This window comes from Falco peregrinus, chromosome 3 (assembly GCF_023634155.1).
Source record: "Falco peregrinus isolate bFalPer1 chromosome 3, bFalPer1.pri, whole genome shotgun sequence".
Lineage (NCBI taxonomy): Eukaryota > Metazoa > Chordata > Aves > Falconiformes > Falconidae > Falco > Falco peregrinus.
In genome coordinates, this window is record NC_073723.1 from 86,373,104 (window position 1) to 86,388,574 (window position 15,471).

General features: G+C 46.3%; 1 protein-coding gene across 6 annotated transcripts in view; it reads right to left on the reverse strand.

Moving 5' to 3' along the window:
• The window catches only part of ADGRB1 (adhesion G protein-coupled receptor B1), a 295,063-nt gene that overhangs the window by 83,372 nt on the left and 196,220 nt on the right, over window positions 1-15,471 (reverse strand). For all 6 annotated transcript variants that reach the window (XM_055800321.1, XM_055800320.1, XM_055800318.1 and 3 more), the window contains one exon: window positions 6,007-6,148. In XM_055800321.1, coding sequence (XP_055656296.1) covers window positions 6,007-6,148 — 142 coding nt within the window. The remainder of the gene's footprint in view (window positions 1-6,006; window positions 6,149-15,471) is intronic.

The window sequence follows — 15,471 nt, forward strand, 5'->3', positions numbered from 1 at the left end:
TAGGTCCTCTCCAGACTCAAATAAGATTTAGCCCAAATTCACTCCGCAATGCATATTGACAGACTTCAGGTCAGTGATGACAAAGCAAACGTTTAAAAGCTGGTGACTTGCCACAAAGTGACAATGTAGGATCGCAATTCAGCCCCTTCTGCTAAGAGGCTACTTTTAAAAAATAATGCAATTCATTTAAGAGGGAGCAAGGCTGTGGGTTGGCCCATTTGGCCATCTAAGGGCATCACACATCCTCTCCGCTTCCTAATGGTATTATGAAAGAGAATGGGAGGGGAAAACTGTCTGCCCAGCTGGTTCGTACCCTATCTTCTGCATGCTATCAACACCTGCCAAAACTCTGGGAGACAATACTGGGTTTAGTGAAGAAAGCATCCCTGCTGAGCAACAGAAAGACCAGCTTGTGATTTGCAGGATCGCAGCCTGTTCCTGCAGGCTGCCACAGACCTTGGGGAAAGGTACTCCTAAGAAAACACAGCAGCTGCTCCTGCTGTGGAGCAGGATATGAGTTAACCCCAGAAATCCCCAGCAGCCCTTAGACCGTAACCTTCCCGAGACTCAGCCCAAAGCTCTCCTGAGATGAGCAGGAGTCCAGCTGTAGTGTCCCTTTGTCCACGTAGAGTCCCGCAGTAACAGCACAGATCCCCAGGAAACCTTAGGAGACATTTCTACTTCAAGGGCTCTGTAGCAAGAGGCACAATCAGCTCTGGAGAGACACTCTACACACAGCAGCATCCCGGAGAGGACAGGATGATTGCAGGAAGAGGTGCCAATGGCACAAGCATGGGAGGCTTGCAGAGGATTTGGACCTCAAAAGCCCAAATGTTCTCAGCACAGTAATGTTTGCCCTGGCAAGGCTCTTGCTAACAGCAAGCGGAGGCTTCTGATGTTCTGTCAGGGAAATGACAGCACTCGGTGCTTTCTGTAGCACCCTTCAGGCTTGGGGCACTGTGCAAATATGAATGCACACTGCCTGGGATGTCACCTGCAAGCATGCTGCAGCTGGAGAAACGGAAGCAGAAAACAATGAAATGATCAGCCCAAGGTCATAGTTTCACCTACAGGCACAGAAATGGCTCTGGCTGTAGCCTAGCCAATACAGCCAGATACACCAGTCTAATAAACTCTTCCCTAAACCCCTGTACAAACTGGCAGTAGTTTGATGCCTTAAGACCTCAAGCTGGGCAAAACTCAGAACTTGCCTTCAGCAGAAAAGTCCGACTTTTGAATCAAAGAGTTAATACTGCAGGAGAAGCAGCATCATTATTAACAAAACCTGAAAACTATTGTAAATATGAGAACTGTCTGTTCTCCAGCCATGCAAAAGACTTTGTTCTTATCCAGACTCCAGATCTCACGTGATAAACAATGGTAGAATATAAATGTTAAAACATTCATCACCAAATAAAGTACTCCGGTCTTATCTAAGTGAAACACTGCTATAATTTTCCATCAAAATGTTATCAGAACTGCTACATCCTTACAAAATATTTAATTCATGAACATCAACATTTTTCCAGGGGAAAAGCCTGCTGCTGGAAAACCTGGATCTACTCCCTGTGCAAACGAGACCTTACAGAGGTTTAAGGCTTTAAAATAACCCACCTTGTGTCTACGCACTCTCCATGATGTACGCAGACCTCCCATTGCACAGGGCAATCTTTTCAGAGGGAAGATCTTCAAGATACAGCAATATCACACCAGACCTGCATGTTGATTCCTTTCCCAGCCTGCTCAGCCAAGTCATACAGTACACTGAAAACCTGCTCTCCATGTTTCGTTATTTCCCCAGGGCAAAAAGGATTTGTTCTCTGCTGCACACACAAGGTTGTGATGTTTTCAGGGGAAAAAAATATTTTAAAATGTTGTGATTTGAGAGAGGAGCTTGAAGCCGTTGTCCCTTTAGGTGGGAAACACACCACAAAAAGTGCCTTGAAATTACGCAGACTACAGATATCCATGAAGGAAGCCTCTTGCAACATCCTGGGGTATCATAGGGTCAGGGATGTCCACTGCGTACAATCACCAGCCTTGCCAGCATGCTTCCCAGTCAGCTCTGTAGTAGCAGCACTGCTACAATACACCCCCAAAAAATATACAGGTGCTGTACAACACTTCCCGCTAATGGTGTGCCTGTCAGTAAACACCGCCATGGAGAGGAGATGTTCCAAAAATTCAGCACAGACATACAGTCAGCATTCATACAAGTTCCTGCCACCAGCACCTTTCAACCTTCGCTAACACCAGAGGTGAGAGCAGAGTTCCGATGTCTAATTCTGATCAGCCTTGCCTCTGCAGACCAGGCTAGTGAAACGCAGGGGAGTGAGCAGAGAAGTATTTGTACAGTCTAACTATGGTTCCAAGTGCTGTAAGAACCACGCTTTAAAACTTCATAGACTTTATCAAGGCCAATCATGAGCTGGTAAGCAGACAAGACAACACAAAGGAAATTCAAACAAGGCCACCAAAGAGCGAAAGGCTCTCCTCCATGACCTCAGGCTCCCTCTCTCTTTCCTTCCCACTTCCAAAAAATTGCCCAAACTACTGAGAAATATTGAAAAAAAACCACCAGAAGACTCCTAATCAGCCTGACCATAGTTTGCAAAGCTGTAGTTTGCACACATGGCTCTGCAGTTTCCTTTTGCCCTTATTCTCTGTTTAGCACTGCTATCGTACAGGTGTAGCTTCAGAGCACATCAATACCATTGCCTAAGGTATAAAACCAAGATGAAGAGAGAGCCCCAAAAATCTTTCCTGTGTTCCTTAATTTAAGAGGTTTTAATCTTTCATGATGGTCAAAGAGCAGCTGTGCCAAACCAGTGCAAGAGGCTGCCTCCGTTTAGTTGAAATAGCAGGATACAAGGGAAACTGGATGCAGAGAAAGAGTCAGATTTGAACTCCAGCTTTTGAGCTGGATCTGAACAGCTCCATCAGGGTTTAGGGATGTCTGTCTCCACAACCAATTCAAAACAAAGCACTTTCAGCCCCTAGTTTCATTGGAATCAAGGAAAACTGGTTCTTTTCCCCATCACATGAGCAATTCTCAGGGCCCAGCCCAGGGAAACTCTGTCCTTGGCAAGTCCAAATCAGCTGCCTGGGCAGCAACAGTCATGCTCCACAAGCCTTTTGTGGTCCTTTTTCACTGCAAAGAAGCTGTGCCCATACCGGGGTTACAAATATTTCAAACTGCCAGGGCCAAAGACTCCAGAAGGGAGATTTATAGCAATAAATAATATTAATGACACAAGCGGACGGAGCTTCTTGTCCTGAGAGCTCCAAAGGCACATGAAAAACTGCACTATAAATGTCACCACCGCAGACACCAACAATGACGAGATGCCACCTCTGGGGAAGGGAGGCAGCCCCATGCTTGCTCAGAATGACGCTCAGTCAGGAAACGGAGGGTGGTACCACAAGGACCTGGATGAACAACACTCCACAGCATCAGCAGACTCTGGGCTTTGGTTAGTGGGGGGACTCAGGAGGTACCCAGGTCCCAGCTTTCTTCCTAGTGTCGCCACAGGACTCATTCTGATGCTCATGAGTTGATTCCAGGCTGGACAAAAATGAGTTGTGAAAATGTAACTCAACCAGGAGCCAGAGGAGTCAGAAAAAGAATGAAAAGCAATTTTAGGCCTAAACCCCAAAGGACCAACTGAGAGGTTAGTTGCAGATATAATAAAACATGCCTGGGGGAATGAAGCTGCATCCTCCTGCAGCCAAGCCCACTCTCAGATGCAAAAATACTTGCATGGATGATAAAGGGCTTATACCAACCCCGCATTACCCAGATAACACTCCGAACACCTAGAGCTGAGGGATAAGCAGTATCTGGCCACACCAAGTTAACCATTTTTTTCCCCTAGCTGCTTAGTTCAATAATACCAAGCACTGTGTGAATATAAAGTCTCTGTTAAAGAAACTTCTGCTTTACCCAAAACAAAACCTCCTTTCTCTCTTTTCACACCTCCTGGTCCTCTGCCCACTTCCAGAAGAAGGATCAGCAGAGGACTTTCACCAGCAGCTCAGCAGCATACCTGGGCTGACTTCATTTCAGGCTTTGCCTTATAAGTATTCCCGCAGCAGACATCACAATTTATATTCTTCAACCACACAACCTCCCTGAACTTTTTCAGGACTGGGTTGCTTGCAACAATAGCACGGAGTCCATCCCATGCGGGACAAGGCTCACCTGTTAATTACTGTGGTAGTCACCACAATGTCTGGAGCAAAACACTTAAGTTTCCGTAGCTTGGGCTGAAGGGTGAAGCCTTGCTGCTGGCAGGACACAGCCCTGCAGGGTCACAGGGCAGGTACAGAGTTGCAGGAGATGGGTCCCAGCTGGCTTGCCTGAGTTCAGCCTGTCCACCTTGAGAAGGCTGGATACCACTCCCGGAGAGCACTAGCCTAGCAGGCTACCTCCCTGCCCACTTGGTTTCACACAGACCCTAGCCTGCCTGCTGGGAAGACAAGGCAACAACGACCCATGGAAGAAGATGAGTGCAGGGACACCAGCATCAATGCAACCAGCTCTTCCCAGGTCCCTTCCAAGCAGGAACGCAGTCCAGGTCCCACCTTCAAGCACCCTTCAACCAGCTCATCTCTACCGAGACCGGAAGCTTGGTGCCTCTCTCAAGAGGACCCCGAGAACGACTCTGCCCAACACCCCAGAGCCCATTTCACAGCACCGGAGCGGGTGGGCCTACACGGGCCCGGGCAAACACAACCAACGCTGTGTCTTTAAAACCACTTCAGTGCAGATGTTGTTTCCATGGTAACTAGTGGACCAAATACATTAGTGTTTCTAATAATAAACCAAACCTTCATCTTGGAAAATGTGATATCCCCCCTTCCCTTTACCACCATCACCCTTCCTTTCTTCCTTTCCCCTCCCCTTTTGCTGAATTAAGCCAGCATTTAACAAGCAAGGCATAATTAGTAAATAATTGCAAGGGCCCAGTAAGTCCCAGTGCCCAGGCAGATGGAGAAGCACTAGGTGGAAGGGAGCAAAGGGAGCTTTGCTCTGTGAACCTGGGAACTGCCTAAAAAGGGATGAACTACTTAAAAAAAATAATAAATACAAATTTAAAAGCACAAGGTGAAAGAGAGGAACCCGCAAAGCCCCTTTTGACCACCCCAGGGTCCCTTTGGTACCCTGGCACCCACCCCGCTCTCAGACTCAGGGTGCAGCCGCCCAGTGATAATTTCTAGGAATCTCACACTTTTTTCCAGAGGCTCCATCCGAGACACGGCACCGGCTTCGTGTCACCGACAGCGGCCAAAACTTTCCAACTCCTCCCCTCCACGGTCCCTTATTCCAGACTGGGGACACCCCCCCCCCCCCAAAACCCCAAAAGTGGGGGACAGGGAGAAGGACCCCGAGGCAGTGAAAGGGTCATGAGTGAGCTGTGGAGCTGCAGCGGGGAGGGAGGGGGCACGGAGCGATTCCCCCCTAAACCGCTCCCCCCCCCCCTAAAAAAAAAAAAATTAAGACACGTGTGAAGAATTCGTGCGTGGGGAACCCACGGGAGTGAATACACCCGGCGGGGGTTGGTCGCCCCCCACGTTTAGCGATATTCATACGCAAAGGCACAGCGCAGGGATGGAGGGATGGGAGGAAGGGGGAAAGCAGTGCAGCAGCAGCAGCCCCGATGTGTCGCTGTGTGTGTGTCGTTGTCCCAAAGCTGCGGTCAGGGTCGGGGGGAAGGGGAGAGGAAGGGCGGCGGGGAGGGGGGAGGGGGATGCAAAGCCTCACGGTGTGTCGCCACGCTCCTGGCGACACCGGACTGCAGCAGGGCTCGGGTCCCTCCCCGGTGCCCCTCCTCGCAGGTACGCGGTACCGGAAAGCAGCACGCCGAGGATGCTCCGCTCCATCCCGGTCCCGTCCCCTTCCCTCCGTCTTTATTTCCCCCTGTCCCCCCGTGCCCCCCCGCCCCCCCACCCCCGCCTGCTTCTTCCCTCCGCCCCTCCCTCCGCGGCGCGGCCGGCGGGACTCACCATGTCGGGGCTGAGCTGGGCTAAGATGGCGAAGGCGGAGAGCCGGTCACACAGGCACTTGGTCCGGGAGGCGTCGAGCGGGACCGTTCGGCAGCCGCGCCAGGACCAGGCGCCGGGCGGGGAGGCGGAGGCGGAGGCTCGGCTGGAGGGAGGGACGGGGCGGCGGAGCGGGGAGAGAGGGAGAGCGGCCGTCAGGGCGGGCGGGGACGGGCACGGCGCCGCAGGGGGTACCGCGCCCCCACCGACCCCCCCCCCTCCCGCCAGCACCCCCGCCCTGGATCTCCCAGTCCCGGTCCTGCTCTGCCCCAGGGTCCGTCCCGCCCTCCATCGTCGCCCACCGTAGAAAAGTCTCCCTCGGTCCCCGGGGCTGCTCTGCCTCACTCTCCCCGTATACAGCTCCCTAACCCTATAGCCCGCAGATCCCACGTATGCATGTAACTGTACAGCCTTATCCCCCACACAGCCACTTTGTGGATGCGTAACCCTATAGCCCTGTGATATACACCCCATATGAGGATGCATAACCCTATAGCCCTATCCCACACATCTCATATACACCTCCTTAACCCTATAGCCCTGCCCCACTTATCCCATATATCATAACCGTATGGCCTCATCCCACACATCTACTGTGTAGATGCATAACGCTATAACCCTGTGACACACACCCCATATGGATAAATATTCCTATAGCCCTGTCCTGTGCAACCCAAATACACTTCATTATCCCTATAACCCTGTCCCACATATCCCACATACAGATGCATAACTCTATACAGCTGTCCCACAGACATGATATACACCTTGCTCCCGCCATAACCCCATCCCTCACCTCATATACCCCCCATACCCCTGCCCCACAGTCCATACAGATGTGGTCCCCATCTAACCCCCCCCCCCCCCCATATAGACCTTCCCCAGCCACATGATCCTCATAGGGGAGTGCACTTCTCCCACACACACTCTCCTCCTCCACCCCACCCCCAATTATTCCACAGGCACCAGTGCCTGCTCCTCCACCCCCCAGGCTGTCCCTCTTCCCTCCTCTTGTTCTGTCACCCCCAGCTCTCCGGGACTAGGGTCTCCATAGGCTGTCATGGGACTCCCCTCAGGCCTTTGTGGCACCGCCAGAGCTCTGAGCATGGCAGGAATGCTCCTGCCTCATTGCCAGAGGGACCTCAAGAGATCAAAGTGCCAGAGTCCCTACTTCTTTATGGCATCCTTTCAGGCTGGGGAAGAGCATCAGAGTGGAGAAGGGGTCACAGGTATGAAAGACTCCATGTGAATTTGGCCTTCATCCCACAGGCAGGATCATTACATCAGGGAATATTATTACAGACCCATCTCCATGTGAGAACTAAAGGCAAAACCAGGGAAAAGGGGACTCTCATGCTCTGCCTCATGTGCTGGGGTACAGTCATCACCCAAAAAAGTACAGTCATTTTCCACCCATTGCTTCTGTGTCTTGTCCAGACCACTCTCCTGAAATGTGGTCATGTATGGGGTACGAATGTGCAGAGAGTAAAAGGACAGAAACACGATGGATGGGAAGAAGGTGAGGATCCATGTGGATAACCTGGGCTTCACTGAAACTTGGGACAGTATGTGGAGGCAAAGCAAAAGGACCATATGCCTTCACTAGAAGAACATGGGTGTAAGATGTCCTCTCTACACATCTGACCATCCTCAGAGGAGGGAACCTAGTCAAAAATGCCAGCGGCAAGCTCAAGGCAGCTCCAGATGGAGCCAAGCTGCTCAGTAGCTTTAGGTGTATCACAGATGGCCTGGACTTCTCTGTACTGCTGACTCCAGCAGACCTGCCTTGAGTTGCAAAGAAGTTTTTTGCAGGTCTTGACTCCATGCACACACTGACCCATTCCTCATGCAATGAGGCAGAGTCTCCCCTCACCTCCTTAACCACTGTGCAAAAAAGTAGGGAAAACAGGCTGGGTACCAACAGGATAACAGAGCATCAACACAGGCTGCTGATTCTGTTGTGATTATCTACTCAGATCCAGTTTAACATGTGACACTGAGCCTTCCTGAATCATCTCCGTTTTAAAGCACTTTTCATAATTTTTTTTTTTTTTTAAAAGAAAGGCAGCCAAACCAATTTTACTGTAGAAGTTTTCATCAACATGCAACATTTTTTTTCCAGTGTCCATTCGCGGCTTTCTAAAAGTCTGGACCCTACTGTGTGTCCATCCAGCTGATGGGACGTACATCTGCCTTCCCTGGATAGTTGGCTCTTCACTGAGCTAAGTCACATCACCTCCTGAAGACTCTCAGATCCAGCCATTGTTCCTTGGTCTCTTCCCTGCACCTTCCGCAATTCATCAGCACCCTCCTTGGAGGGGACTGAGAGATCCAAGGCCAATCTCAGACGGAACAGGAATTCTCTATTCTCCCCTATATGTACTGCCTATATTTCCAAGAACTGCATTGGCCAGTCATTCTGTTTGTTCACTGTCACCAAGAAAAATGCCTTATTTCTGATGTGTATATAAATAACAGCAAATGCTCAGACTCTACCAAGCAGTTATGTATTCTCATAGAAAGTATTAGTTTAGCTTGACAAGATCTATTTTCCATAAGTTGTTTGCTATTAATTTCTCTGTTTTAATGAGTATGCTATTATTCAATTATAATCATAATATTACCCACAATCCCCTAATTTTTGGATCCCATATCAGATGGTGTGTTATTGTGCCTAAGACAGATGTGAGACGGATTGCTCTGGAGGGTGGCTGTTGTGCTGGCAGACGCATGCTCCTCTCTCCAGATTTTTGGGAACACTTCCACCCTTCTTCTACTAAAAAAGCAATGATCCCCAATTAGCCTTAGCCTGCTTTTAGCCTGCAAAATTACTCTGTCTTGTTTCTCTTAAAAACATTGTACTTTATTAGATGATGTATAGCATGTTTTTTAGATGCTGGTGTAATGAAAAGTATTTCATTAGCCTGGGATGTGGATTAAGTAACAAGGCTCTCTTCCAATTACAGAATACAGGCGTTTATTGAAATTTCTGCATTATTATCAATAAATGTCATTTCTAGCTATTAACAAACCAGTATCATTAGGATTTATTTCAGTTTTAGTATACTCTAAATTTTCCTTTTTATTCGTCTTAACCAGCCTGAACAATAAAATTCTTCCGTCCTTTTTTCTCTTATCTTTTTCAGGCTTTTGATTTGTATTGCTTGCTATCAATTTATCCTTTGTCCTTATCTCTACAGCAGCTTTTACTTTCTCTTTAAAACTGAATGTTGTTGGGTTTTTTTGTAGATACTGGTTTATTTGTCTTTCCTTGGGTTTTTTGCTTGTTTGGGTTTTGGTGTTGGGTTTGGGGTTTTTTGGATTTGGAGGGGGGGGTGTTGTTTGTTTAGTTCAGGGGTTTTTAGTGCTTTGGTTATCTTTTTCATTTATAGGTTTGCAGATATCTAGAAAAGTGCTCTTAAAGAGCTCCTAGTTATCCTTAACTTTTTCTGTTAAAGCAGGCTCTCACAAGGAATAGACATGCTTAAAGCTGTCATTCATCAAACATCAAATATGTGTACGTTGATACACACATACAGTCCCGTTCCCAAGCAATCTGAACTTTCTTGAAATGTGTGAATACAATTGCCGTAACATCACTTTCAATCCCAAAGCCCAGCTTTACTCATTTACCAGCTTTCAGAGTTGAGTAGGACAGATCTGGGCCATGCATCAACAGAAGTAACCTCATCCAAAAGAACAAAGAAAAAAGAAAAGCAAAAGAAATCAGAAAGCCTACCAAAAAAAGGAAGCCCCAGGGAAGGTATCAGAAAACAAGTAACACTCCCTAGATGCTGTGCCTGGCCTCACATGCTTGTGGCAGGAAAGCTGACAGTACAGCAGTGAATGCAATATCAGAATAAAGTCTGTTCGGGGCCAAAGCCACACTTGGCACAGTCTGGTGTCCAATTCTAGATGCACATACAAAAAGATCACATAGCGATATCTAGGCCAGGAAAAAAAAAACAACCCACCAAATTATAATAGCTGCCCTTTGCTCTTATAAGACCTGGTCTGATGCCAGCTTATTTATCCCACTGGATTCAAAGAAATCAGTTGGATCAAAGCCATCCAGTTTTTATGTTAAAAGCTGCTATAAATCATATAAAGGATGAGTGATGTGCAATGTAGTGAGTCAAAAACTTGGTGTAAATCACCTCAGAATAAGTCCAACTATGCCATGTAATAGAAGATTAAAAGGTGGCCCTCATTATTACCAGTTATTATTAATTGATTATTACCAGTTATTAAACTACTCAGAATATTCGAGTGCTTGGTGCACCAAAAAGTCATGTCCATCCCTCTGGCTTTAAGCTCCTTAGAAGAATTCCTCTTCTCTCCTTTCCTTCCTCTTTGCAAATTTGCTTAATTACCTTTTCTCGTTGCCCTGAAATCCTTTTGATATGAACACCTCTGCACCCTTTTGGGATGTGGTTTGGAGCTGGGTTGGAGGAACGTATTTGCAAGTAGAAGAACATGCCAGAAGAGTCAACAGCCTCTTTTCACTGTCCACATGCTACCGTGTGGCAAGAGGTGGGCTCAGCTCAGTCTTTAGATTGCTGAGCGAGAGATTTCTTGGGCATTGCACCATCACAAGGACTAAGTGATATGTCATCTAAATGTTTGCTCATTGCTTGACCCACGGCGCTCAGGTGAGGTGCCAGCATTGCCTTATGCCCAGTGTGAACATGATATTATGAACCTTCATTCAAGACTAGCTTCTGGATTCAGCCCGTGTTTCTTTATTTTAAAATTAATTTCTAGTCCACGTGGTTGCTGAGAAACTCCTAAAACCACATGATTCAATTGCAACTGGAAGGCTTCAAACTTAGAGCTGTATTGAAGTGAAATCTCATGAATAATACTAGTCTTGTCATTTTGGGTGGTCCCATTCCTGGCTCCCAAATGTCTGAGCCTGTCCAGCAACATCTGCTGCAAATGACATATCCGCTACCACCAAGAAAGATCTAATGGGATCTTTCCATGGTCCAGGGCATCACATCTGGAGTGTCGGTCTTGTTGGATGCAGACAGCATTCTGCCCACACAAGGGTGTGTAGGTTCAGCCAGCAGCTATTACCAAACACCTCGTAGTTTGGCACAGACTTCAAATCCCGAATGATTTGATCACTGCATTTTGTAATAAGAAGACTGTTTCACTGAGATCTGTTCCAATTACAAAACAGGGATGATACAATAAGGAGATATTGCATATTTGAATGTAAAATACTTTCCTCACGGACCTGATTACAAGCTGTAGAAGAAAGTGGGGTATTAATGAACAGGTCCGTAAGGGGAGCTACATGTGTGTGTTTGTGTGTTCATGATTGTGTGTACAGGTTTCAGCTGTAGGTCAGTACTAAGCCTTTATCTTCTCAGCAAAAGAACTTTGAGTCTGCAGGAAAGTACACTCAATTTGTAATAGAAAAACCCATGATCACAGCTGAGTGGCAAATAAAAAGAGCAGAATCTGAGTTATTCACAAATATTGAATACAGGTACACTAATAAGGAAGCAGAATTATTTCCAGGCGGTCTCAAGAGGGGAGGGAAGAAAGAGAAACTCTACTAAAGGGAAAATGTGGGCAGAATATTAGAGAACAGTGTATTCAGACTGATTACAAGCCATTCAAAGAGGAATTGTAGAAATCCCCAAACCAGGCTGGCATAAAACACATTGTTCTGGAAGGGTTAGCAGGAAACCTGACAAGTTGGTTCTGCCTGTAATGTCTGTGGTCAGATTTATCTCCAGTGTAATTCCAGTGATGTTCCACAGGAAAATGTTTCACCATATGTTACAACATGACTATGAACATTATTTGAGCACTTGATGGGAAAAAGCAATTAAGTTCTGTCTTGTAGATTTAAATAGGAGCACATGCTTAAGGACTTTCTTAAACATCAACGCTCTTCTGAATAGGAATTTGCACAAATGGAGAGCCTTTGTTGTGGGAAGAGGTATGAATCAGAAAAAGCTTTTAAAAATGAGGTGTACGTTTGAGACTTAAATAATACAAATGATCTCCAGAGGTTTCTTCCAACCTCAATGATTCTGTGCTTCTTTGATATTTCTTGCTTCACATGGGCCGTTCCCCCTACGCTAACCAGGCAGGTCATGCAAGTGCTTGGCATGGGTCCAGCTGACAGATTGATTATTAATTTGGAGAACGAGCCAGAGATGAAGTCAAAGTTAATCCTTTTTGTGGGATTCCCAAAAGCGATTTTCATTTCCAGCCAAAGACTGCCCCAGAGTGCCTTTCAAACACTTCAGCTCTGCACAATAGCTCAGGACAAAAAATGTACAATCATTTTTCTGCAGCAAGTGTGTTGGAGTCACCGTTTCTGCAGGACCTCAGGGGTGGATTAAAAAGTGGATGGTTCCCAGGAAAAAGGGACATGAAAAGGCTTGCAGCTTTTGAAAAAAAAAAAGGCTGATTAAAAAAAATAATTAAAATAAATCTTTGATTGGCTGCTAAAACCATCACAAAGGATCTGATGCCAGATAGGTAAACACTGAAATATATTAAACACTAAGCTAAAATCAATCTCTAACACTCTAGCTGCTTGAGAGTTTTGGACACTGTCAGTGCCAAAGCAGTAATTGTGCTTTGGTTAGTTTGGACCTTCCTAAGAACTGAATAAAAGCCACAAAACTGTTTCACAAGGGTCATCCTATTATCCAAGAGATAATTTTGCCTTTCTGCGATCAATCCACTGATTCAAAGCCAGGCTGAGCTCTCAGTTATGCTACTGAAAATCCTGCGAGACATCTCACACATCCAGCAAGTCAGTCTAGGCTTACTGGAGCAAAACCTATCCTCCTAGAGAAATCATGCACTTCTGCATCTGAATTTGAAGTGTAGCACCAGTTTGATCACATCCACGTAACCCAATCTGAAAACTGAAGCTCCAGTGCAATAACCGATTGTCTAGCACTTTTTCTACACTCATTTCAAAGAAATAAAGTGTCAACAACCTCATTTTGCTTGCAGCCCAGAAAGCCAACCATATCCTGGGCTGCACCTAAAGGAGTGTGAGCAGGTCAAGAGAGGTGATCCTGCCCCTCTGCTCTGCTCTCATGAGATCCCACCTGGAGTACTGAGTTCAGCCCTGGAGTCTTCAGTATGAGAAAGCCATGAATGGACCTCTTGGAGTGGGTCCAGAGCAGGGCCACAAAAATTATCAGCAGGATGGAACACCTCTGCCATGAAGAAATGTTGAGAGAGTTGGGGTTGTTCAGGCCGGAGAAGAGAAGGATCCAGGGAGACCTTCTTGCAGCCTTTCAATACTTTAAAAGATGAGAAAGATGAGGACAGGCTCTTTAGCAGGGCATGTAGAGACAGAACAGAGAAGATTCAGAGTAGATATAAGGAAAAATTTTTTTATGATGAGGGTGGTGAAACACTGGCACAGGCTGCCCAGAGAGGAGGCAGATGCCCCATCCCTGGAAACATTCAAGGTCAGGTTGGACGGGACTCTGAGCAGCCCTGATCTAGTTGAAGATGCCCCTGTTCATTGCAGAGGGATTGGGCTAGGTGACCTTTAAAGATACCTTGCCACCCAAACCATTCTATGATTCTATGATAAGGAAACTGAGGCACACGAAGGAGATGTGAATGGATACAGCCCTGTATGAGGGCACCGACAGAGCTGCGGTCTTTGGAGTAATCAGGCACTCCTGAAACTACCGAGCAACATTGCCTCCCAGTCAATAAATGCATCCATACATCCTTTGTCTGGGTTCCTTGGTTTCTTCACAAAAAGAAAAAATTCAGGTCTCTGGAGCCAGTCTAAAACTTTATGCTCAACTGCTGAGATCGCTCTGTTGCCTTTTTTCTCACCTCTACCCTGACAATGCAAACCTGACATTGAACAAAACAATTTTCTGCGGGTAGGAAAGAATCAATAATCAGATTAGCAACTACTATTAAATTAGCTCTTTAGAAAAAAAAAATGAAAGTGGGGAAAAAAAGGGGGAAAAGCCTACTATTGATCCAGTTGCTTTGTGAAAGAAAATTAAACCAGAGCAGAAATATTAATTTTACATATTTTTTCTTTTTCTTTCAGAGGTCCCTAATTCCTGGTGTTTTCAGCTGATTTGCTTCTGAACTGACACAAGCAAAATTAAGACAATGGTGATTCATGAAATGATTCATGACCTACGGGAAATGAGGGATATTTGGAATTTTCTCCAGGTCCTTTCCTTTTTGTGTGGGGGGAAGGGAGGGCCGGGAAGAGAAAGTTATAAGCAGGTTAAAAGCAAGGCCTTTTCCCAGCTGTGAATTCATAATCATGGCTAACTGAATTGGAGCATTTTGCAGGGGACAATGTTACTTACTATCTGCAAATTAGCCCCAGAAAAAAGCGAAACAGCCCATATGCAGCATCCAATCTGAAGCCTTAATTAACATAAACAATGTTAAACTGCACAAAGAAATACATATTACCATTGAAATAAAGCATATGGCTCGCTAAATACCCGTAAGATTATCTGGAGATAATCTTTTCAGACACCATAAATACAGCTGATGCTGAGCTGTAATGACTCTCATCAGAAGGCCACACCATCCCACCGGAGAGGAAACTCAGCATTTCCCAACATCATCAGCCTCCTGGGCTTTGGACTCTGCCTTTTAAAATCCAGAGCATGTGGTTGATAATTAATGAAGAGCCTCCCCCTTTACATCCCTGCTCAACAGCTCCAGAAGAAGGTCTGAAATGCAGACATCGTCTCTTGCAGATGAAACTTGCGCCACGCCTTGGTCTCTGAAGACCTGCGTCAGTGCCCAGGGAAGGGTGGGGTGGGAGAGGAGAACTTGGCTGCTGGGTCCATATCCTGTGATTGCAATTCCCTTGTACTTCCCTGCCAAACATCCTTTCCCACAGCAATCACAGGACAGATGTTTCATTGGGATGGACCCCCAGAAGGACCACTCTGCCCTGTGTGTCCTACACAGTAAGCCACTGAACAATCCTCAACAAGTGCCACAAATGTAAAAGTTTTGCTACAGGAGACCCGATACCATGGACTACATAGAAAAGTGGAGAAGCCAGGCAGTGCTAGTGTCCTTGGTCTTCAATACAGAAACAAATATGAAAATCCCTGTGAGGTGTCACAATATTCAGGTTGCAGAGGAAACCACTTCAACAGCTCCTGCTCATCAAACCAGGGGAAATGTTCCTTCCTGACCCCACTTCTAGTGGTTGCTGAATAATTACAGATCTGATCTCTTCCACAGGATCACAGCTCAGCTTACACACATCAGGAATTTGGCTTGAAGTGTTATGAGCGTTTCCTTTATTTTTATTTTATTATTTATATAGAATGTTTGAAGTCTTTTTGTCTTGTGGATTTTCTCCTTTAAAAGGATGACATTTTCAAGCTCCTCTACAGAACCCTGTGAAATAGAAACAGAAAAGCCTACAGCTCC